Here is a 24,926-nt window from a genome sequence, read left to right as displayed (position 1 = left end):
GAACTGTGACTTAAGCGCATCCACTACAGAATGACCTCCTAATTTACATGTTAAAAGGTCCACGGGTTGTGTGGAGAATGACCTGTATGGGAAGGAGGATGGAAAGAGCTTGTAGTAGAGAGACAAGTGAGGAGGAGGCCGTTGGAGGCGTTCAGGAGAGAGCTGTGATGGCTTGGACTGGGGCGAATAGCAGAGCCTATGAAGAGAGGTAGACAGCTTCAGGCTTTGTTTTAGGGGCAGAGCCCATAGGCTCTTTTTTTTTTTTTTAAGATTTATTTATTTATTTCTCTCCCCACCCCCGTTGTCTGTTCTCTGTGTCTATTTGCTGCATCTTCTTCTTTGTCCGCTTCTGTTGTCAGCAGCATGGGAATCTGTATTTATTTTTGTTGTGTCAGCTCTCCGTGTGTGTGGCGCCATTCCTGGGCAGGCTGCCCTTTCTTTTGCGCTGGGCGGCTCTCCTTACAGGGCACACTCCTTGCGCGTGGGGCTCCCCTACGCGGGCACAGCCCTGCGTGGTAGGGCACTCCTTGCGCGCATCAGCACTGCACACGGGCCAGCTCCACACGGGTCAAGGAGGCCCGGGGTTTGAACCACGGACCTCCCATGTGGTAGATGGATGCCCTAACCACTGGGCCAAGTCCGCTTCCCCATAGGATCTTATGATACATGGAGTGTGAGGAAAAAAAACAAAGGCGACTTAAGGAAATCCCAAACTTCAGTTTGGACCACTTCCTCTCCCTACTTCACCAGGTCCAGCTGTCTCCACTCAGAACTCATCCCCTGGAATTGCTAGCTTGCCACTACTAGGACTGAAAGATATATTATTTGGCCATTAGTCAATGAAACAAACATTACAAAAACACAAAATTACATAGGCAGGAAGTGGATGTGGCTAGACCCCATGGGTGTCCACCTACCACATGGGAGGTCCTGGGTTTGGGTCCCCTTGCCTCCTAAAAGAAGGCAAGCAGACACCGCCTCCCACCACAACAAGCAAATACCACAAGCCAGCAGACCCCGAAGGGCACAGGGGGCTGATGTGGCTCAGTCCATTGGGCACTTCCCTCTCATGTGGGAGGTCCCAGGTTGGTTCTGGTGCCTCTTGGACAAGGCGACCAGAGAAACAAGAGAACCATCTGGGGGAGGGAGGGATAAATAAAGAAAAATAAATAAACCTTTTTTAAAAAGTAAATGTATATTTTTAAAAATTACATAGGCAACCTGGCTACATGTAAAAGCAGTTCCTATGGATAAAATGTAAAAAGTTCCTCTATTTGAGTGAAGGAATTATGGATATAAGGTTTTGTAAAACTCTTCAACATCTCTGAACTCCTTATCAAACCCTATACAATCTGGCCTTCCTGGACCACCCTATCGGAAATTGCCCACCCCACCCCCCATCAACCAATAAGATTTCTTTTAGAGTTTGACAGGTTTATCAAATAAAATATAGGACACCTATCAAACGTGAGTTTCAAATAACGCATAATTTTTTAGTTTATGCCCTATGCAATAATCACACTTAAAAATATATGCCTTGTTTATCTGAAATTCACATTTAACTGGGCATCCTGTATTTATCTGGCCATATTACCTCCATTATATCATTCTGTTTCCTCTTCTTCATAGCATTTATTACTTTCTGCAATTGTTTTTTATCCTTTTCCCACACACACACTAGGCTGAGGACCTTATTGACCATATTAACAGTCATACCCCCAGCACCTAGCACCTAGTAGCTGCTCAATAAATAGTTGCTAATTTTAAAAAGATGAAGGTCATTGAGAAAGATATGTTATCAGGATATTGGTGAAAAAGATGTATTTTTTACCAATGCAGCAATAGTACAAGACATCATCTTATCATAACATGCATTCCTGATCAAACATTTTCCTCCACTCCTGGTATGAGAAAGACCTTAATGACTTAACCATTTCCCACTCTGAGAGCCAGTTCCCAAGGAGACTGGCTGGTATTTGGTATCTGTCTAGCATCTTTCCCAGTGTCTGCAGGAAGCCCTCAAGCTGTACCAAGATTATCATGTCTATGGACATAACTCCAGGGACACTCTTCATCCCACCATTTGCAGCCACCAGAACTATATGGGCTAAGTATCCATCTCGACTCTCCATGGCGATGGGTGACACCTGAAGACTACCCTAGAGTTCCTCCCACATGTACACATACTCTTGGGGTTTGCTACAACTGCTAACAGACTGTGTTGGAAACCAAAGAAAATACTTCAGCCATTTGGCTGAGCAGAGAAATGAATACTCAACCATGCAGTTTTCATTCTTTCCAAAGTCTGATAAAATAATCTATGGAAAGCCATCATGAAAAGACAAATTCCTTATGCCCAAAGAGTAAGATAATCTTACATTTTACTTAGATTCAAAAGGCTACGGACACAGGGAAACTAGACACTGACTGTCCTTGGAAAGAAAAAGGCTTCTTTTGGCCCGATCTCACCTTTAAAACCCAACTAATATTATTGTTGAACTAATGAAAATGCTCAAATGAATGAAGTGATGAAAGTGGAACTATGTGATTATAGCCCGTTAATTGTACACTTTGGGTGAATTATATGCTTTATTAGTATGTATCAGTAAAATCAATTTTTCAAAAAAAACCCCATCTGTGGGGAGCAGATGTGGCTCAAGTGGTTGAGCACTTGCTTCCCACACGGGAGGTCCTGGGTTTCATTCCTAGTGTCTCCTAAAAACCAACCAAGCAAACAATCAAAAAAACCAACTCGGGCGCCCATGTGGCTCAAGGCTGCGCATCAACTTCCTACATACAAGGTCCTGGGTTTAATCCCCTGCCCTGCCCCACTACCTCAAAAACAAAACAAAACAAAATAAACCCACCGAGACACAGAAGAGTATTAATAATTAAAATCGAGGAGTATCAAATTGTTATTTATTTTTAGAGATATATTTCTCCCCACCTTGTTTTTTTTGCATTATCTGCTCCGTGTGTCCATTCACTGTGTGTTTTTCTGTGTCTGCTTGTCTTCTCTTTAGGCGGCACTGGGAACCAATCCTGGGACCTTCTGGAGTGGGAGAGAGGTACGACGTCTCTTGTGCCAGCTCAGCTCCCAGGTCTGCTACATCTCTCATTGTCTCTTCTCTGTGTCTCTTTTTGTTGCATTATCTTGCTGCACCAGCTCTCCGCGTGGGTCAGCACTCCATGCAGGCCAGCACTCCTGTGCAGGCCAGCATGCTGCGTGGGTCAGCACTCCATGTGGGCCATCGTGCCACGCAGGCCATCATGCCACACGGGCCGGCACTCTGCATGGGCCAGTTGTCCGCTCGGGCTAGCTTGCCACGTGGGCTAGTTTGCCTTCACCAGGAGGCCATGGGAATCAAACCCTGGACCTCCAATATGGTAGACAGGAGCCCAATCACTTGAGCCATATCCACTTCCTGCTATTTCTTATCTTCTAAAAATGGAGGAAATTTTTTCCCTTTCTTTTTAAACATACATGCATGTGGTGAAAAAATCCAAACATACAAACAGGAAAGCACTCAGTCTTTCACTACTAACTAGGATGTTAGCTGTAGGTAATATACTGTGTATGTCCTCTATGTCCTCATTTTTAAATTTGTTGATCTTAAGTTTTCTGAATGGTATGTTAGTCTACTGTCATTTCTAGTTTGTCATTGTTTCTGTGTACTTCAGACTGCCTTTGCTCTATATTTCGGAGTTATTAGTAAAGGTTTGTGCATTTCTTCTTGAAATTTACACTTGACAATGTGAAATGATTTCTCTTTGACCCTTTCAAAAGCTTATTTCTTCGAATTCTATCTTGTCTGATATTAAAATTATTAGACCTGTTTTATTTTGATTAACAATTTCTGTCATACCTTTTATCATCCCTTCATCATCAACCTTTTTCATACTACTAAGAGTGTGGGACTTGAGCAGACTACCGAGGTTCAGTGCCACCCATGTGTATCTGGACAAGTTACTTATAACTTATTAATGTTCTGGTCTCTCAAATGGGGATAATAAAAGTAACCTGCTTCTTAGGGTGAGTTGTGAGTATTTAAGAGCCTATCTATATCTATATATTACATAAACAGGGAAGTGGCTCAACTGATAGAGCATCTGCCTACCACATAGAGGTCCAGAGTTCGAACCCGGGGCCTCCTGACCTCTGTGGTGAGGTGGCCCACACACAGTGCTGCCATGCACAAGGATTGCCGTGCCATGCAGGGGTGTCCCCCACGTAGGGGAGCCCCGCCACAAGAAGTGTGCCCTGCACAGAGCCGCCCTGTGCGAAATAAGTACAGCCCGCCCAGGAGTGGTGCCCAGGAGAGCTGATGCAGCAAGATAATGCAACAGAGACACAGATTCCTGGTGCCACCGAGAATGCAAGTGGACACAGAACACACAGTGAATGGACACAGAGACCAGACAATCGGAAAGGGGGGAAGGGGAGAGAAATAAATCTTAAAAAAAAAAATATATATATATATATATATATATTTTTTTTTTTTTAACATAAACAGCCATCTGGGAAATAGCAAGTGCCCAATGAGCATTAGCTGTTGGGATCATTTAATGTCCTGCCATGGCTCCCAGTCCTCCATTTTCTCAAGTGGTACTGCCTTAGCCCTGGACAAGCCTTGGGACTCCTGCCTTGGCTCTTGGACCTTAAGAGGGCTCTTGGGCCTTAGAGGGCTGTACTCTGGCCCTCATCCAGCCACCCCCACCCCACAGGCAGAGGCCATAGGCAAGCAAGTATGCTCAACCCGTCTTCCCTCCCCTCCCTTTCAGACCACATTCCAGTTACACAGGACACTGGAATTCCTGCTCAAAAGCCCTGAGTCCTTACCCAGGGCCTGTGGAGACGTCTTGCCGGTGTCATTTCTGAGTAAAAACTACAAGGAGGTTGTTAGCACCCTTAAGGAGAAAGGGTGATGAGGGCGCTAACAGGTGTTTGCAGAGGATTTGGACGGAGCTGGGGTGTCCCCACAAACATGCGAGGCCCTTGCAGTTCAGGTCGATGGTTGAGTTGGGAAGAGAAAGGGTGCTGAACATGAGCCACTTCGCCCAATGCGGCCGTGTTCTGGCATGGAACTCGTCTGAGATTCCAGCCTTTGAACTGGCCTTCCAGGTCATTACAAAGGTGTCTTTATCAAGCAGAGGATAGAACAAGTTATGTGTAATAGCTTACTAGCTTGACATATAACTTTTAAATGTTTATAATTTCTGCATGTGAACCTGTATTTTTATTTCTGCCTCAGAGCCAGCAAACGTCAGTACTGTGGTACGTGTAACTTGCCCACAGGGCATTATTTTAAATTACTCAAATCACTTTTGCCAGAATTCTTGGAGACCATACCCCTTCTCCTTCTTCTGCTTTGGGTATGTACTTGCATTCCCTAAGTTGGGCATTCCTAAGATGTGATACAAATAACTAACTCAACGACAGTTTAACAGATTTCTTAAACTGGAAAACAGGCTATTAAACACAGGTTTGCAAAAATTCCAGACAACCACTCTGGCTTTATGAAAAAAGAAAGCTTATTTTTCCTAAAATGTGCTTCAATATGTTGACAGGGTACAAATGCAGTATAATTCTGAAATTATCTTTCAAAACACAGAAGTAGCATCTTAAACAAGGCTCAGCCAGTCCTTTCTCAATCATGGGTGATCCCAGCATGCCTTCCTTCATAAAATGAGATCTCTCAAATATGTAAGCAGAAGTGACTTTTTCATTTTTTAACAGAAAGTAGGTCAAAGAAAGCAGAAAATATCTTTTGGGCCCTACAGCACCATGTTGAAGGAGCCTTGTTAGACAGAGAGGAAGTCACTTTAGTTCAAGGTTTCTCAACCTTTGTACTGCTGGCATTTGAGGCTGAGAAACTCTGCAGTGAGGGCTGGCCTGCTCATTGTTCCATGTTGAGCAGCATCCCTGGCCTTCACCCACTAGATGTCAAGAGCAACTCTCCCACCAGCCTTTCCCAGCCGAGAACCACCGCTCTAGATAAAACCCAGGTGCTATCTGCTCTGAAGAGACAGACTCTTTGAAATCACTTCCAATTACTATGTATTTACTTACTTATTTTTAGGGCTGTCATTATTGTTCTTTGCTGGAAGCAACTAAATTTAATACCACAAAGAACAGAGGTTTTACTTCACTAATCAATAAAGATGACGATGTATTGGTCAAATTCAGCAGTGAAATATTTTAATAGAATAAGAATTTACAAGTTCAGAAAATTTTGTGAAAGAATGGATTCTGAATTTGGAGGCAGTAAAGCCAATACTAGATTTTACTGTCTCCACATGTGCGTACCCTGTGTGAACTGTAGAATGTGCCTCCCACTCAGTATCTGGTAGGCTACCCTGGTGAGTCGTCCTCCATCTCTCAGGACTGCACACTTGCCCTCAATGACAGTGAGAGTGGATGTCTGTACTCAGGAACAAACCCACTCGTTAAATTGATCAGTGAAGGTAAATTCAAGAGAAAAATGAGAATCTTTTCCCAACTGGATATCCCCCCTTTCAAGGGAATTAAAAACGTTACTTAAAATTAAAATCTCACAATTATTATTCTCTCATTCAATATATTCATTAAATACAGAAGCCATATTTTCCCACCAATTGAGAACTAAAAACTTAAACTGCCATAAGAACAAACTAACCCAAAACTATGGTTTGACATGTTTTAATCACTATATTAAAAACAGCTTTACTTTTTAAAACTTTATTGATTTACCACCTGATTAAAGCATGGGATATTTTAACTGTATTATACATAATATTTTTACATAGAAAACTTTACATAGCTTTTCATATTATATAATTCTTCTTATTCTTTCAAAAATTTATACATCCATTGGACAAGGAATGCTTTTCATTAAATTACCAATAATAAATGCACTTAATCATTGTGTATAGATCAAATTAAGGTAGCTATTAACTAACTTTTAGGCATTTTAAAGAGGTAAAACATACATTTGCACATAAAGAAATATTTGATGCAAATATGCAGATAAAATTTTTTTTTAAATTAGAACACTGAGAAAAACTACATCTTTGATGAGTATCTGTTAATCTTTTTGAGAGCAAGGAATTCCAGATATACTGATTCTTTAAAATATTCAGCTTTGGTTTCTTTTATTTTCAAACTTCAAAGCTGCTGATCGTAAGACTCCAAGGATTTCATGTGAGTTCAAGCCATGTCTACCTTAACAGAAATATTAAAACAGAATTCATAAAAGCAGTTTTAAGGATCTAGCTTCCTTTTAAACCAGTTATCTATTTGCATCGTAACAACAAACATTTGAATGAGATAGTAATACTTACATTTGTCAGGAGGTTCCTTTAATAACTATAAAGACTAATAATGTATAGTCATAATCACAAAAGAACAACAAAAAAAGTTTTGGTGGGTTTTTTTTTTTTTTTGCATTTTGTACAAAAGTCACCTGTCAGAGGAAAGTGTTCTGAGATTATATAATTTCCATAACATATGTTCTTTGGTTGTGTACAAGGAGCAACAGGGAAAAGGTATATTTGACTCTAAAGATACATATTAGAAATAAAACTTCCCATCAACCGTTTGCTGTTAAGATGCCAAAGCTGGTGATTTTTCCCTATCGGACAATGAGGAAAAACAAAGCTGCTCAAAGTGGAAGTATTGTAACAAAAACTTCTCTAGAGATCCAGCACATATAATAAAACTTAAGCATTCTGAGAAAGAAATAAGGCCTTGGAAAATGCTTCAGTCTTCTCCATAACTTTATTAAACAGCAGCCTGGCCCTGTGCTGTGGGGCTGCACACACCCCTTGCACTAGTGTTTGAATGGCACAGCCACGTTCACCATGAGAAAGAATATTTATTCATTAAAAAAAAAATTAGGCTGAATGGCTCATTACTGGAGGTAAAGGATTTCATTTCCTCTGTATGTCACTGTCTACTGACAAGAAAAATTACCCTATTTTTTAAAAAAGGTCCATTGCTGGTAGAATTCAAATGCATCATTCAGAAAATTAAATATTTTAAAAGACAAAGGTAAAAAGAAATTCAAACCTGAATGTTTCAACAATAAAATGCTCTTACATATTTCCTATTTTCCAAGAGGAGACAAAAATTAAAGAGAAGGCAGAAAAACATTGGCAAAGTCTTGCAATCATATTCAATGAAGAAAATTTCACATGAGAACCTCAGAAGGAAAGAAAAAAATCAGCAATCAGGGGTTGCACAGGGGCCTACTGTATACAAGATGTATGAATGAACATGCATGTTCCCCATTTATAATTTTAATACAAATATCAATGGAGAAAATGACCCTTCTGAGGTTGTGACAAACTATAGTACCAAGAATAAGCCTTAGAATATAGGTTTCACGTTGCAATATAAAGATTCCAGGACAAAGTCAAATGTGCTAACATTTTCCATTCACAGTAAAATATTCTCCTATAGCCTCTTCCTGCTAAATTATGTAACTCCTCATCTCTAATGTGTGTAAATAATGTAAAAACCTAAACCTGCTCTTTTTTCTTTGGTAGAGAAATTAAAACACTTTTTTTTGGAAAGGAAAAAGTAGAGTGCTGCTGGACAAAGCCGAACATTTCTCAAGGCCGTTAAAAAACCCCAAAACAACAACAAAAAACTTAAGAAATCAATCTCAGAGTAAGCAAAAGCACCTTCTTAATAAAGAAAAAAACATCCAATCTTACAGATATATTCTCAAACAACTAACTTCTAAGGCACCAGAGTTGACATCAATACAACCCAATTTATAGGACAAAAGGGTATAGGTAGAAGTCTGAATGTTTTAATAACTCTGTATAACACTTTTCTAATGCTTACTGCTGCTCTAAATGAGCAGTAGATGAGAGGGCAGAGAATGAAGCATGTGGTTCTCTTACTTGCTGACTCAGAATAAATTAAGCTTCCAAATATACGGTTTGCAGGCTTCAGGCCATATACAGGTTACTTTTACATAAGCTGCATCAGAATTCAGCTTTACTGCAGTTAGGAATATTGCACCAAGTGAGGACCCCAGAATTTAACCATTATAAAGAATTCACCTCCTAGGCTCAAATTAACAGAAGTGCTGGGCATATGCCCCCTCCTGCCACCGTCGTAGTTCATCTGTGCTGGCCCCACGACAGCACAGGCTTGCTCTGGTTCAGCTCATGACATTCATCTAGGGAGGTTCACAGGAGTGACCCTTCTCATGCACAGTGACTGTCCCTGGCTTGAGGGCCTTTTAATGGGGACTGTGCAAAGCAGTGGTACTAAAATCGGTATACTCACTACTCTGAGGTAAAAATAAAAAGGTTTTACTCAAATAAAAATTAACTTTGGTTATATTACTACTTTATTTTCATTACTACATATATTAGATTTCAGAGTTTGTGAGATGGACAGTGTATTCTGGAAATTTTAATTTAACACCCATCCACATATACTTACTTCAAAGACAGAGAATCATCTTCATTAAATCATTTACTTTTTCCTGTAGAGGTTTTCTCCCCAAGTTACTAAAACAGGGAGTGCCAAGAGGCACTACATTTTTTTTTACCTTGTAAGCTCTTAATTCTAACTTTATCACTAAATTCTGCCTTCAATCAAATCTTCAATATCTCTTTGTAAAATACTTTAAAAATCAGACATTAAAAAAAACAAAACTCTTCTTTTCCCTACATTTCTCCCAACTAACTACAGCTGACTCACAACTGACAAAACACTCAAACTTCTCTAACACACTCAAACAACAACAAAAAACCCAGCATATTTTAGGTGGCAGCTAGCCATTACAAGAAATTTTATTAACATACTTTCTAATAATCATGAACCTATACATCTATGTGCAGTATTTTCTAGGAGAGCGACTTCCTCTGACAAAAAAAACATTTACAACCAATCATGGGGCTTTTTTGCTTGAAAATGGTGGCATCTGCAATGACAGATTTGACAGTTCAATCAGTTAAAATGGAATGACAGAGATGAAACAGACTCCCAACCTACTGTGTTAACTGGGTTTGCAACAGTTTAATGAAATACCACAACACCTTAGTCAGGGACCTTGATGGGGCCAGCATAGAGGCTGTCCTTATACAGATCATTCTGAGAGTCCCGATGCTGACTCTCTGTTTCTATGACCTGACACTTCAAGAGATGTGTCCGAGGTGATATGATGACGGTCCTGCAGAGCTGCAGCAGTAGCCTGGAAGAGCCAGGGCTACCACCCTGGTGACAGTGTCCCCGGTACTTGTGATGGCTCTTCTGGAATCCATATCTTATACACAATACCTATACGTAGGAAGAACTTCCGCAGAACTGCTCGGAGCTCAGGAATAAGGTCAAACTGCATAATTTCACACAAGTAGGGGTAGTACATTGAAGCATGTGCTTTAAACTTGAGGTGGGAGAAAAGTAGAGAGAGAAAATTAGATATAGTTCATTTTTTTTATGCATCAGTTTTTCAAAAGAATTCACCTCACTTGGAACTTTTTGCAATATTAATACTTTTTCTTTCTCCTAGAAAGTTGGTGCAAAAAACTTGCAAATGAAAAGTCCTTTTAATTATATTGAACTCCAAAAACTAATTATTTGGGGATAGCTTGTCACCAAAAAGCAATAGCCCTTTCATTTAGTAAAGCAAATTCCCTGGTCCAAACCAGTGTTTCACAACCTCAATTCCTTCTCCCAACACTCCCATACTGAAAATGACTAGAGTAGTTCCTAACAGAAACATGTATCGTTTAAACTTCAGCCTTTCTAGAGTGAGGCTCAGTGACAGAAAAAACCCCAGTATTTTAAGCATTTCAGTGTTTGTAATTAATTTCCCTCCAATGCACCTAGAATAGTGCTAGTTATATAATTATCCTTGGGAGAATTGAGAAAATAGTACTTTCAAACTCTGAGTAAAAAAGCCAACCCAAACCTTATGTCCTAGTGGATATATCAGAGTTTACTTGTTTATACCTTTTCATCGTTTATTTTGAGGGTTTTTGTTAGAAGTAACAACAGGAGGCTTGTCCAGGCCTCCCGATGGCTTTCAGAGTTCACTGTGATAAAATATCCAAGAGCTTCACTGCACACACTAGAATTAGAGGGGGAAGAGAAAGGAACATCAGGCACATGATTATTCAGTGAAGAAATATCTTGCAGTGATTATTTATTGAGCACTCACTCAGGCAGTATCATCTTGGGCAAATCATTGAGACTGTTTCCTTCCCTGTAAAATGGGGATAAATAATAGTACCAAACTCAAGGCGCTCTTGTGAGGATTAAATGAAATAAGTATGGTGAATCTTAGCTCAGGCCTGCTGAGGGATAAATCAATGTTTGCAGAATTTGTTAATCGCACACTAGAAGCCACTAACCAAATGCAGAAGAGCCTACTGTCCACCCTTAATATCACTGCTTCCCGTTTTTCACATATGATTGCTATTTCTTTCAACATGTATGGCAAAACATTTATGTATGCCCTTTAGAGAAACTTTATGAAACTATATAGGTAGTTTGTTTTTTTTTTTAGCTTGATTTAAATTGAGGTGAGTCACCAGTGTCCCGATTAATTAGTTGTTCCCTGTCCCCATTTATGACTTGTTAGTTTTGTCATTATAAGACAACAGGAAAGTACAAAGAATTATAAAGGAGAAAAAAAATATTCGTAATTCCATCATCCTACGGAACACATAACAATTTTTTGGCATTCCCTTCAAGTTTTTCTTTCCTATGATTTTTTTAAAAAACACTGCTGAATATTGTATTTAATACTTATTTAAAAATAAGTATACATAGTTTTGCATCTTGCTATTTTTAGTCAAATATTGTATTATAGCATTTTCTAATGTTAAAGAAAATTATATTTTAAAAACTTCATTTAATGGCTCCATTTAATGGCTACATAATATTCTATCAGATGAATATACCACAATTTAGTTATCTATTCCACATTTGGGCTGTTATAATTTTTTTTCTTTGTAAAAAAGTCTGCAAAAAATATTTTGTTTGGGAATCCTTGTTCCTATTTCTAAAATATTTTCTTAAATAGATTTCCTAACAGTGGAATTATTGAATCAAAGGGAGACATTTAAAGCTTCTGATATATAATGCCAACTGCTTTCTAGAAAGATCATACCTACCAGCAGTGCTGCATCACATGTTACTGTTTTTAAATCTCAAAGGAGTAAAAAGAGGTCAGAATCAGCACCTGGCACACACACCGAGGAAGCTGGTGCCAAAGATCTACTTTTCTGTTTGGGGGTCTCTTTTGTTTCCCTATTGCTGCCTTTCTGCATAATCAAAGTTGCTCCACCTTGGAATTCCATTCCTCTTGGAAGGAAGGAATGATAAGATGTTAGACCTGACATGGTTCTAAAGAGGACCTAGTCTCAAAAGAGGAAGTAATCTGCCCAAAGCTCCAGACAAAGGCAGGACTTCACTGCAGATCTATTCTCTCTGAGCTCAGAGCACATTCACTGCCATGTTTTGGTACTTCAAGAAGGACGTATGAAAGGAACAAACGAGGCCTAACCCTCTTTAGAGCATCGAGAAAAGAAAGGTAATTTAACAGTCACCAAGCGAATAAAAAAAGAAAAAAGAGATCAGTTTGTGAGGCGAGGGTATCCGCATGTAGACATATTTCTTTTTTTCAACTCATAGTATTGTTGTGATGTATTTTGTCTATTACAGGTAAGAAATTTAATTCAACCTTCTTACTTTAAAAGTCGCTGCTGTATTTCTTCCCAGGAATCCCTGCGGTTCTCATCGACATACATTCGAAACAGGATTCTCAAACAACAGGCCAGACTGCTGGTCTCTTGTTTTAGAAGATTGGGTTTAGACTTGCCCTTGAAACCTAGAGATCAAAAGTCATATAAATAGTGTACTTCCTAGGATAATGCTGAGAAATCATGAGGGAACCTAGCATAGGTACTTTAAGAAATACTGAAACATCTCAAAAACTTAATACAGTTCATTACCTTGTGACACATCAAGCCATTGTTTCTTCTTTTCAAGTGTAATAGCTCTTAAGAACTTTAGCATGTTTCTAAGTTGCAAGAATTTTTTCACAAACACACATAAGAGCACATTTTATTAAACAAAGCAGTACCAGTCTGCCACAGAGATGTACAAACAGCTCACAATATCACATTTCTTTTTTAACCAAAACATTATAGGTAAAGACATAAATCATCTAGCTATTTTAAAGCTGGGCGGGGAAGACATTCATTTAATTGTGGGCTAAAACAGACATTTGGGGAGAAAATGAAAGTAAGGATAACAATACAAAAATTATGTAAAGTGTCTCTTTTGTGCCAAGTCCAAGATAATGAGAATTCCATAACATACACACCCCCCCGCCCTGCCTCCCACAGAAAGAACTGCAAAATTTCAAAGCTGAAGATCAAGTCAACTGTAAATTGTACTTTTTTTTTTGACATGGCAGCACTACTTTTATGGATAATCATAAATCACTGCCCGTGTCATAGGAACTTCACTGCTACTTTAAGAGTCTTGGAAAGCCGGTGAGCAATTTTGATGACTTTTGTGATATCACTGTCATATTCATTACTGTTATAAGTTTAATTTATTTTTTATAGTTATAACAATGTCACCTGGTTCCCAAAAACCTATATTGTTGAACTGGAAGTTTTAGATGTAATTTAAAAAAAAAAGCTGCCGAGAGGACCAAACTTTAAAACAGATAAAATAAAAAGTAGCTTAAATAGTAAATTTAGGGAAGTGGACTTGGCTCAATGGATAGGGCATCTGCCTACCACATGGGAGGTCCACGGTTCAAACCCCGGGCCTCCTTGCCCCGTGTGGAGCTGGCTCATGCGCAGTGCTGATGTGCGCAAGGAGTGTGGTGCCACGTAGGGGTGTTCCCTGCGTAGGAGAGCCCCATGTGCAAGGAGTGCGCCCCATAAGAAGAGCCGTCCAGCACGAAAGAAAGTGCAGCCTGCCCAGGAATGGCACCGCACACACGGAGAGCTGACACAAGATGATGCAACAAAAAAAATACAGATTCCTGGTGCCACTGATAAGGATAGAAGCGGTCACAGAAGAACACACAGTGAATGGACACAGAGAGCAGACAACTGGGGGGGGGGAAGGGGAGAGAAATAAATAAAAATAAATCTTAATAAATAAATAGTACATTTAAAACCAAAATTTTTATACAGTGATTGTAAATATATGTGCTATAAGAATGCAATCCCGGGAAACGGACTTGGCCCGGTGGTTAGGGCGTCCGTCTACCACATGGGAGGTCTGCGGTTCAAACCCTGGGCCTCTTTGACTTGTGTGGAGCTGGCCCATGCGCAGTGCTGATGCGCGCAAGGAGTGCCGTGCCATGCAGTGGTGTCCCCCGCGTAGGGGAGCCCCACGCGCAAGGAGTGCGCCCCGTAAGGAGAGCCGCCCAGCGCGAAAGAAAGTGAAGCCTGCCCAGAATGGCGCCGCCCACACTTCCCATGCCGCTGACGACAACAGAAGCGGACAAAGAAACAAGACGCAGCAAATAGACACAGAGAACAGACAGCCGGGGGAGGGGGAGAATTAAATAAATAAATCTTAAAAAAAAAAAAAAAAAGAATGCAATCCCTTTAGTTTACTCATGCCTATAGAATACACCTCTTGCATTATTTAACTTTTGACTTAAAGAGGTCTTGAGAAATCATCATAAAATTTAACCTCCCCATATAAGAAATAAACCTTTTCTTTTAGTGATCCTTATAGACCCAAAGTCACATGTTTCAAAGAACATAAATACATATGGCAAGTAGCTTAAGTTGAACATAAAAAAACATGCCTACTAGAGAAATATTAACATTTCAAAAAAGGTACCTATTTGAAACACTGGACTCACCACCAGGATTTATGTACTTATTTTTGGAAGTGCAGAAGGGAGAGAGAAAAGGTAGAATCAAAGAACCCCTTAAATCTTCAGAAAATATCTGAATGCTTTCTGTTCTTTGTAAATATATTTTTAGTATAACCATGTTTAACTACAGGATTTTAATTTATTGTATAATTTCTTGACTTGTAGATTAGTTCAAGTTTCCAACTTGCAATGTTTTTCTATTGAATATTTAATGAGAAGCTACAGTATACAAGGCAGGGCTCCTGGTGATGGGATGAAATCTATCAAGCATTTCCCTTCCTTCTCCCTCAAGCACGAAAATACCTAGTAAATTAGTTCAGCTATGTCTAACATATCAGGAATTTCCCAGAGGTTTTAATGTTTTAGGACAGTGGCCAGTGTGGCCACCTATCATATCTGCTGTATGGCCTTACCTGCTCGCCACAGGACAGTCCGCTGCTCGTAATTGGAGTTGAAGGCCTTTGAGAATGAATGGGACTCCTGCAAGCAGTCCAACAGCTTGAAGAGGTGCTGGGAAGACATGTGTTTATACATGCCCTGATCCTCCGTCTCTATGTGGATATCTGCATCCAGTGTATCTTGCTAGAGGAGGGAAGGTAGGAGAACTAAGTGAAGAAGATGGAGTGGTTGTGGAACATTACTGAGAAAGCTTTCTAAGACGTTGTGATATCAGATGAAGGCAGTCTTGACTTGCTAAAATTTATCCTCTGTATAAAATATACTTCTTTCCTTAATGCCCTGAAGAACAATTAGGGCATTAAGACTTTGGTTACTGGCTACTAAAGGAACAACTGAACTCTTGCATGATGGTGGGCTTTGCTGGCCAAAGTTTCAGTTTTATCAGTGCTATCTCTGATGTATGAATAGAACTGTGTATTTTCACAATAATTTGACTACAGGATCACAATGTACTCTTTTTATTTTATAAAGAAATTGGAAAATGAGAAAATTAATGTATAATATAAATGATAAAAAGTGAGAGTCTCAAACATACTGATTTAAAAACAGAAATCATGAGGTAAAATCCAAGTGGGCAACTTTAATCTCAGGAAGGTGATTAATGAACATAATAAATTTATATTTTCAAATGTAAATAAAATAAGAACTTTAAAACACATATGAAATAACAGAAATTTTTACTGAACATGCTGCCAAAATTTTAAGAAATCCAAGACATATTTCAAGGATTTTATATTTCTTGAGTCCTTGAGAATCCTATCTCTCCTTTAAGCCAGAGTTAAGTTAAAATAAAAATGCAGTTTGTAATACTCTCCAAATCTATTTACAGATTCAACATGATCCTTATAAAAATCCCACTTGGATTCTTCGCAGAAATTGACAAGCTGATCCTGAAATTCACATGCAAATACAAGGGACCCAGAATAACCAAACAATCTCAAAAAAGAACAAAAAAGCTGGAGGACTCATACTTCCTGATTTCAAAACTTACCCAAAATCTACAGTAAGAGGCAAGAGAGAGAAATTGGCCACCAGAGTGAATTCACCAACATATTCAGATGCTGAGACATCAGCAAAAAATTACAAGCTATGCTAGGAAACAGGAAGAGACTGCTGAGTGGAAAGAACAAACCAAATACCCTGAAGAGATACAGGATTTAAGACAGTCAGTGATAATCACACAGCTCTCCTAAATCACTCCAAAGAATTTATAGAAAATATGACTAAAGAAGTAAAGGATATTAAGAAGACACTGGGAGATCATAAAGGACAATTTGAAAGCCTGCAAAGAAAAGTAACAGAACTTATGGAAATGAAAGACACAATGGATGAGATTAAAAATATAAATTAACACCAACAACAAACATTAGAGGCACATCGGAGCAGATCTGAATTGCCTGAAGTGACTTCAAAGGCAGGACACCTGAACAGGGAAAGACAGGAGATAAGAAGGAGAAAAGAATGGAAAAAATGGAACAGTCTCAGGGAATTGAATGACAATGCAAAATATACAAACATTCACATAATTGATGCCAGAAGGAGAAGAGAATGGAAAAGGGGCAGAAAGAATATTTGAAGAAATAATAACTGAAAACTTCCTGACCCTTATGAAAGACATAAATATCAATATCCAAGAAGAACAATGCACCCCAAACAGAATAAATCTGCATAGACCTACCCTGAGATACCTACTCTTTAGAATGACAAATATCAGATATAAAGAAAGGATTCTGAAAGCAACAAGAGAAAAGCAAAGCACCACATCTAAGTGAAACTTGATAAGATTAAATGCAGACCTCTCATCAGAAACTATCCAGCCAAGAATTCTGTATCCGGTAAAGCTATCCTTCAAAAATGAAAGTGAGTTCAAAGTCTTTACAGACAAACAAAAGCTGATAAATAGGCTACCAAAAGATCAGATTTAAGAGATATTAACTAAAGGGGGTATTGCAGCCTGAAACAAAAAAGCAAGGGTGAGAGATCTGGAGAATAGTTTAGAAATGAAGATAATTAGGAAGGGTAAATTAAAGGATAAGAAGACAGACAATGAAACATAAGAGGACAGAGAACTGAAGGACAAAATGGATGAAGTGATGCCTTTACAGTAATAACACTGAATGTTAATGGATTGAACTCCCCAATCAAAGATATAGACTGACAGAATGGATAAAAAAATATGAATTGCCTACATGGTGTCTATAAGAGACCCACCTCAGACATAAGGACACACCCAGGTTAAAAGTGAAAGGTTAAAAAAAAAAAAAGTGAAAGGTTAGGGGAAGTGGCTGTGGCTCAATCAGTTGAGCTCCTGTCTACCATACAAGAGGCCCTGGGTTCATGTCTGGGGCCTTCTTGTGAAACAGGCTCTCCCTCACGCTGAGGAGAGCTGACTCAGCAAGGTGGCACAACAAAAAGGGAGACAAGCAAAAAACGCAGAAGAGCGCAGTGATGGAAACAGAGAACAGACAGCAAGTAAGCCACAAGGAGGGAGAGGAAATAAAAATAAATAAAAATAAAAAGACAGAAGAATGCACAGCAAATGGACAGAGAGCAGACAACACGCAAAAAAAAAAAGCTGCAAGGGAAGGGATAAAAAAAAAAGTGAAAGGTTAGAAAAAGGTATTCCATGCAAACAGTAACCAAAAAAGAGCTGAAGTAGATGAGATAAATGTAAAATAACATTATAGTATATGAACAATAATTACTTAGTGCAACTGGCAAATTGTTCCTGTGATCAGTATTCTGTAAGTTTCTTTATACAAAGTAAACACTTGCTTTTAACTGAGGACTGGAGAAGAGATACATTTTTGGATACATTTTTCTTTAACCCTTTCTTATGCACACTCAATTAAAATATTCCACCTGGATCAATGCTGTTCCATCTGTCTACTGTTGAAAAGATTTTCAGTTTTTCTGCCTAATAAAATTATCAGTTGGCATATTGTTATTGCTGGAATTCATTCCAATAAGATGCAAAGAATTCCCAAATAGGAATTTGATTATCCAGAAAGAATTACGGCCTAAATGGAAATTAAATAACTAAACTAATACTTTATTTCAGTCTTAGAGATTATTTCCAAGAGTTAGATCTGTATTATAAAAATTAGAATTGTTATAATGAATTCCTATATTAGAATTATTATTTACATTTATAAATGTTTGTTACTATACTATCTATTTCTTATTATTGATTATATTAAATCTAGCTGGCTTTGTGCTCTCTTTTAAAACTTGTAATTTCTTTTGATCTATTTTTCTATTTATTTTACAATTTTACAATAAAGGAAAAGCCATTGATTATATACTTTGGATAGATCATATCGTATGTGAATATATATCAATAAAAATGCTTAATAAACATATAAATAATTGTATAAGAATAGCCAGAAATAGCAGCTATGTACAGCAGGGGAAACAAAGAAATTGAGAGGGGAGGAATTTCCTTGTTTTTTATTATTGAAATAATGGAAATGCTTTAACAATGATTGACGTGATGAACAAACAACTATGTGATTATACCAAATACTGCTGATTGTATACTTTGGATAAATATATAGTATGCTTTATTAATATGTATCAATAACATTGATTTGTTTAAAAAAAATAGCGTGGGTTTGGGGAAAAAGTACACCAAATGTAAGATATGGACTATAGTTAGTAGTAATATTTTGACGATGCTCTTGCATAGTTTATAATAAATGTATTACAACAATGCAAGGTATTGGTGGAGGGGTGATGTATGGGACCCCTGTATGATGTTCTGCTTGTTTATTTTGTAAGTTCATAATTTTTACTATACGTTTATTGTTTATGTATGTTCATGTATGAATGATATACTTCAAATAATAAAACATAGGCAGAGGGCCAGATTTGGCCTATGGGCTGAGTTTGCTGAGGACTGTATTAAGAGGTCCACACCTATGTTTGACTTTATATTGACTACTGATCAATAAAAGCTCCAGGGAAGCGGACTTGGCTCAAGGGATAGAGCATCCACCTACCACATGGGAGGTCCATGGTTCAAACCCAGGGCCTCCTTGACCCATATGGAGCTGGTCCACATGCAATGCTGATGCATGCAAGGAGTGCCTTGCTACCCAGGGGTGTCCCCCACACACAGGAGCCCCACGCGCAAGGAGTGTGCCTGGTACTGTTTTTTCAATGATCTGTGTCATCCTAAAGTAGATGTAACCAGTTCATCAATCCAGCAGGCTTTCTGCTGAGCTGCTCCTGGTTGTGACAAAATATGGGGGAAGCTGACTGGTCACCAAAACTGAGCTATGCAAAAACTCCACATTAATGTGTGGAAAACAAAATGAAACATTGATAGTAAGCAACAGAGTATGATACAGATAGTGTGGCATAAGGATAGACATATAGATCAATGGAATAGAATCTAGAATTCGAAATTAAACCCTTACCTTTATGCCTAATAAGACTGTCAAGACAATTCAGTGGGGGAAAAATAGTTTTTTCAATTAATGGTGGTAGGACAACTAGGTATCCACACATAACTCACACACAAAAATGAACTCAAAATGGATCAAAGACCTAAACATGACAGCTAAAGTTATATAACTCTTAGAAGAAAACATAGGCCTAAATCTTTGTGACCTTGAATTAGGTAATGCTTTCTTAGAAATGATACCAAAAATACAAATGACGAAAGAAAAAATAGGTAAACTGGATTAATCAAAATAAAAACATTTTGCTTCAAGGAGAACATCAAGAAAGTGAAAAGGCAACCAAGAGAATGGAAGAAAATAGTTGCAAGTCATATACTTGATAAGAGTATCCAGAATATATAGAAACTCTCATAAACAAATAAGCAAATTTAACCATGGGCAAAGGATTTGAATAGACATTTCTTCCAAGAAAATATACAAATGACCAATAAGCACATAAAAGGTTTGTCATTAGATTACTGCAAATCAAAACGAGGTACCATTTAGTACCCACTAGGATGTGCAATGTCAAAAAGATAGACACAGTGGAGCTGATGTGGCTCAGTGGTTGAGTGCCAGCTTCCCACATACAAGGTCCTGGGTTCAATCTCTGGCCCCTCAAAAAAAAAAAAAAAAAAAAAAAAAAGACATTAAGTGCTGTTTGTGAGAATGTGAAGAAAGATATTAGAACCCTCATGTGTTGCTGTTGGGAATGTAAAATGGTACAACTTCGGAAAACAGTTTGGCAGTTCCTCAAAAAGTCAAACATAAAATTACCATGTTTTGCATTATATATTCCTAGGTATATACCAAAGAGAGATGAAAACACACAAACACTTGTACACAAATGGTGACAGCAGCATTATTCATAATAGCCAAAAAGTGGAAATAACACGAATGTTCATTAATTGATGAATGAATAAACAAAATGTGGTATATACATACGGTGGCATTTTCTTTGGCTATACAAAGATAAGAAATATTGATTGATACATGCTATAACATGAATCAATCTTGAAAACATTATGCTAAGTGAAAGAAGCCAGTCCTACAAAAGGCCACATATTGTATCATTTCATTTATATGAAATGTCCAGAACAGACAAATCCATAGAGACAAAGTAGATTAGCTGTTGCCAGGGTCTATGCAGGAGGAGGGAATGGGAAGCAACTGTTCATGGGTATGGGGTTTCTTTTCACAATGATGGAAGTGTTCTGGAATTAGATAATTGTGATGTTTGTACAACTTAGTGAATGTGCTAAAGGCCACTGAATTATACTCTTAAGAAAATAAAGATGAAGAGGGCAGGCTCTGGGCTGGATTTTGCCTACCGTTGCATTTTGTTGACAGTAATTAAATATTTTACATTAATTGCCAGCATTTTAAAAATGAAGAGACTTCATATATATACATTTCTTCCCTTGAGAAACTGGAAGATTGGCATGACTCGGTCCACCTGGACAGCAGCACTCCACTGGGGCTGGATGGGGATTACCACATTGCCCTGGGAGCAGCTCTCTGCTTTACCCCAGCACCCACCACCCTGTCTCACTCCCAGGATCTGCGAGACCCTGAAGCATTTAAGTTTGCAAACTATGGAGTAAGGCTACTATCCAACTGTTAGAAACTCAATTCTCTATGTCTTTAAGACTACCTTACATAAAAGGTTGCCTATACAAAACAAAACTGAGCTTTCTGAAAGAAACTGGGTTCTTTATTCATATATTTTCCTTCTTAGTTATTTATGGTTAAACTGTAGACCAACTATGAGGAACAGTCTCCTCTCCTGATTAATAACATTCTTAATTTGAAGCATCCAGGAAGAGGGTAGCAATTGAGCAGTGGTTTGCTGGTAAACCAGCTCTCCTGGTGGGGGGGCGGGAAGCCCCTGTTTGTAGTACTTGCTCATTTCTGTGGTGTCAATACTCCAATTATGGTCAATTTCAAGTTTTCAATTATGACATCAGTGAATACGGAGTCGGGAAGAGATGAGCACAGTCAGCTCTCCGGAGCTGGTAAGACCGGGTTCTAGCATACCACTGCATCTGAGCAACCTCCCTACAGACAAGGAAGCCTTCTCAAGGCCTGCTATTGTTACCTGGGCAGCAACCATGTGCTCTGCATCTTCCTTTTTGCTTGTTGCAGGGTAGAACACGATGTTATCAATGGTCTGTATCAATTCCAACTGGACCACACACTTGATGAGGAGGCTGGCAAACAGTTTCTGATCTATTTTAGATGATAAAAATTAATCCTAATAATGATTCAGCCAATAATGAAAATATGTTTGCTGAGCTACTATTACATGCCAGGCACTATTCTTGATGCTGTGGGATTGTAATCAATAAAATGGACAAATATCTCTGCTCCCCTGGAGTAGACAGACAATGAAAAAGACATCTAAATATAAGATACAATGTGTCAAATGATGATGACATATGATAGGGAAGGGGGTAGAAAGTATTAGGGTGAGGTTGCAGTTTAAACAAGCCAGTCAGGAAAACAATACTCTGAAAATATGATATTTGAGCAATGATTTAAAGCAGGTAAGGGAATGAGCTACGCAGGGCCCATGTCCTCCAGCAAGCTTCTCTGCCACTTGGACAAAGCAGCTTCAGCCTGCATCCTAACCACAGGAGACTACATGTTCCTCTCCAAAGAGATCTGTATCTCAGCTTTGAGAGTGGGGGTGGCTCTTTTGAGTTCTTAGTTCCTAGATCATTCTCCCTCTGCTTTGGGGTAGTAGCAGTTTTCTGCTTTTTCTACTTTAATATGCCTCCAGAGTCCTTTCCAGAACTCCTTTTAGTAGTTAGCCACTTTTGACTAGTTAACAATTCATAATAAATTTTCCTGTTCAAACTACTGGTGTGGTTTCTGCCTAGTGACCATTCTCCAACTTGCAACTCATCCATCATTGTGTTCTCAATCCCTGGGTTCAGGGGTGGTGCATGTCAGGCACTTCATCAGTGCTGGTTGATTTGACTATAGCAAAAGGAGAGATTTCTTTTCCAACTTACTGTTATAGAATCAAAATGTAAAAAACATTAAATAAAGCAATTGATGGGAAACAAGGAGTCATGTTCATGTTTTTTAAAGTGGCTGTGAAATTATATACATATATTCTCTAAGCAGAATTAGTTCTAATTAAACACCAAAATAGAACTGAATCAGATATACATTAACTTATACCAATTCAATTATACTATCTGGACCAAAAAAGAAAGGGGCAGGGAGAGAAAGAAAGAAAACAATATAAATGTTAGAAGACATTTTGCCTGCCGTTTCATTCACTGAGCTTATGCCCATAAGGGAGGCTGAGTTGGGAGACTGGAAGAAACAAATCCATTGTTCCTTGTGGAATGGGAAAAGTCTTAAGTCCCAGGCACCTCTCTAAGTATTGACATCCTACTGCAATGAGAGTAGTTCTACTATTTTAAAAAATGTACTGTTAGCTCCTACACACAAGCCAACTACTTTATCCGGAGTTGATGGAAGAAACAGATCATCCCATCACTGGACACTAGAGAGGAATCTGGCTAAGCTGCAGTTATTGGGAGACAGTGTGTCAATCTCCAACACAGTGCCCTTTTAATGGATTTCAAGGATGATTGTTTTCTATTCCTTCAAAAGAAAATGGTAGCATCCATGGTTTTTGTGTAATAGCCTGCTTCAGAAGTTAATTTCAATGTTTACAGGTACAATCTGGCATGCTGCAGAGTGGTGGGACTGCAGTGAAGACAAACAATGGGAGACACAACTAAACAAACAAACAGAGTAACTTTTAAAAGTTCCAGTTCCTCAGTCAGCCAGAGGTATCCTGAATACCAACTCTACTGACATATTGGCCAGTTATGTCATAATCTGTTTAAGCCTTGGTTCAATCAAACATAAAATATTAATAGTACTTCTCTCAAGGGCTAGTGTAAGGATTAAATGAGAGCAAACACATGAAATACACAGCACCATGTCTGACACACACCAATTGTTAAGCATTCTTTGAAAAGGATAGATAGTAAAACACACCATAAGCAACATTAAGAGACTAACTGGTTAAAGTATTTTGTAATTCATATCTGGCAAAGGGATCCCAAACCAGTAAGAAAAGGACCAACAACCCAAAACAAAATGAACAAAGATTATGAACAGACAATTCACAGACAAGAACTAGAAATGAACTCTTAAACATATGAAAAAACACTCAATTTCTCTCATTTTTAGAAAATTGCCAACTTTCACGTAGGTTCACTAAGATCACGTAAACAGGTATAGCCTTATGGAGGCAATCTGGATATATTTGTCAAAGTGGCAAATGCACTTATCTGTTCATTTTGTAGACTCAACTATTCTATTTCTAGGAATTTATTTTAGAGATAAACTCAAAAATGACATATATAAGAAGTAAAATAATAGCTAATAGGATAAAAGAATATGGAAGCTCTTTACATACTGATTTTGAAAGATCTCTAAGGTATATGAAGTAAAAAAAGAGTAGTGCAAAATATTCTATCACTTGTATTAAGAAGGACGGGAGAAGAATTAAAAAATAAATATACATATGTGTGTGTCTGTGAGAGTGTATCATCTTGCATTTGGATAAAATATCTCTGGAAGGGTACATAAGAAATTGTTAACACTGTCTGCCACAGAGAAGAGCAGATTGAGGCACAAAGGTGGGAGAAAAACTTATCGTGTTTACTCTTTTGTACCTTCTGAATATTTGCATCATGTAAATGTGTGACCTATTAAAACAAAACAAATGAAAACAATCTTAAAAAGTGGTCTTACTTGCATATGGTCTACCCTTCCAGCTGTCATCAGTTGGGTTGGAAAGCTGGCTCTGGCCTCTCTCAGAGGCATTTTTATCTATGCTGCTTAAAGACTGGCGATCCAGATCCACATCCTAAAAGTAAACCAGAGAGAAATACAGTGTTCACTTATCTTCATCCAAAATTCAGTGCCTAGGCAAAGATGTGCCTGTTACAGCACTGCAGGCCCAGCTTGCATTTAAATGCCTTGCTAAGCTCAAAGTAAACTCACACTGCATGTAGTAGCACATCTTAAAAACTGCGCTGGAGATGAAGAATTTCAATTATTACTGCCCCCCATTAAAATTTCACATTTTGCGATTCCAACTTGGAGGGCATTTTTCTACACATTATGA

General features: G+C 38.4%; 1 protein-coding gene across 1 annotated transcript in view; it reads right to left on the bottom strand.

The window, feature by feature from the left end:
- Window positions 1–6,663: 6,663 nt before the first annotated feature.
- The window catches only part of ARFGEF2 (ARF guanine nucleotide exchange factor 2), a 135,486-nt gene continuing 117,223 nt past the window's right edge, over window positions 6,664–24,926 (bottom strand). Inside the window, exons 34-39 of the mRNA XM_058287202.2 lie at window positions 24,551–24,665; window positions 21,864–21,994; window positions 15,275–15,443; window positions 12,698–12,836; window positions 10,955–11,072; window positions 6,664–10,385 (exon numbers count right to left, since the gene is read on the bottom strand). Coding sequence (XP_058143185.1) covers window positions 10,209–10,385; window positions 10,955–11,072; window positions 12,698–12,836; window positions 15,275–15,443; window positions 21,864–21,994; window positions 24,551–24,665 — 849 coding nt within the window. The 3' untranslated portion in view covers window positions 6,664–10,208. The remainder of the gene's footprint in view (window positions 10,386–10,954; window positions 11,073–12,697; window positions 12,837–15,274; window positions 15,444–21,863; window positions 21,995–24,550; window positions 24,666–24,926) is intronic.

Source organism: Dasypus novemcinctus, chromosome 24 (assembly GCF_030445035.2).
Source record: "Dasypus novemcinctus isolate mDasNov1 chromosome 24, mDasNov1.1.hap2, whole genome shotgun sequence".
Classification (NCBI taxonomy): domain Eukaryota; kingdom Metazoa; phylum Chordata; class Mammalia; order Cingulata; family Dasypodidae; genus Dasypus; species Dasypus novemcinctus.
The sequence above is the reverse complement of the archived record's forward strand: the minus strand, read 5'-3'. Positions and strand labels throughout refer to the sequence as shown.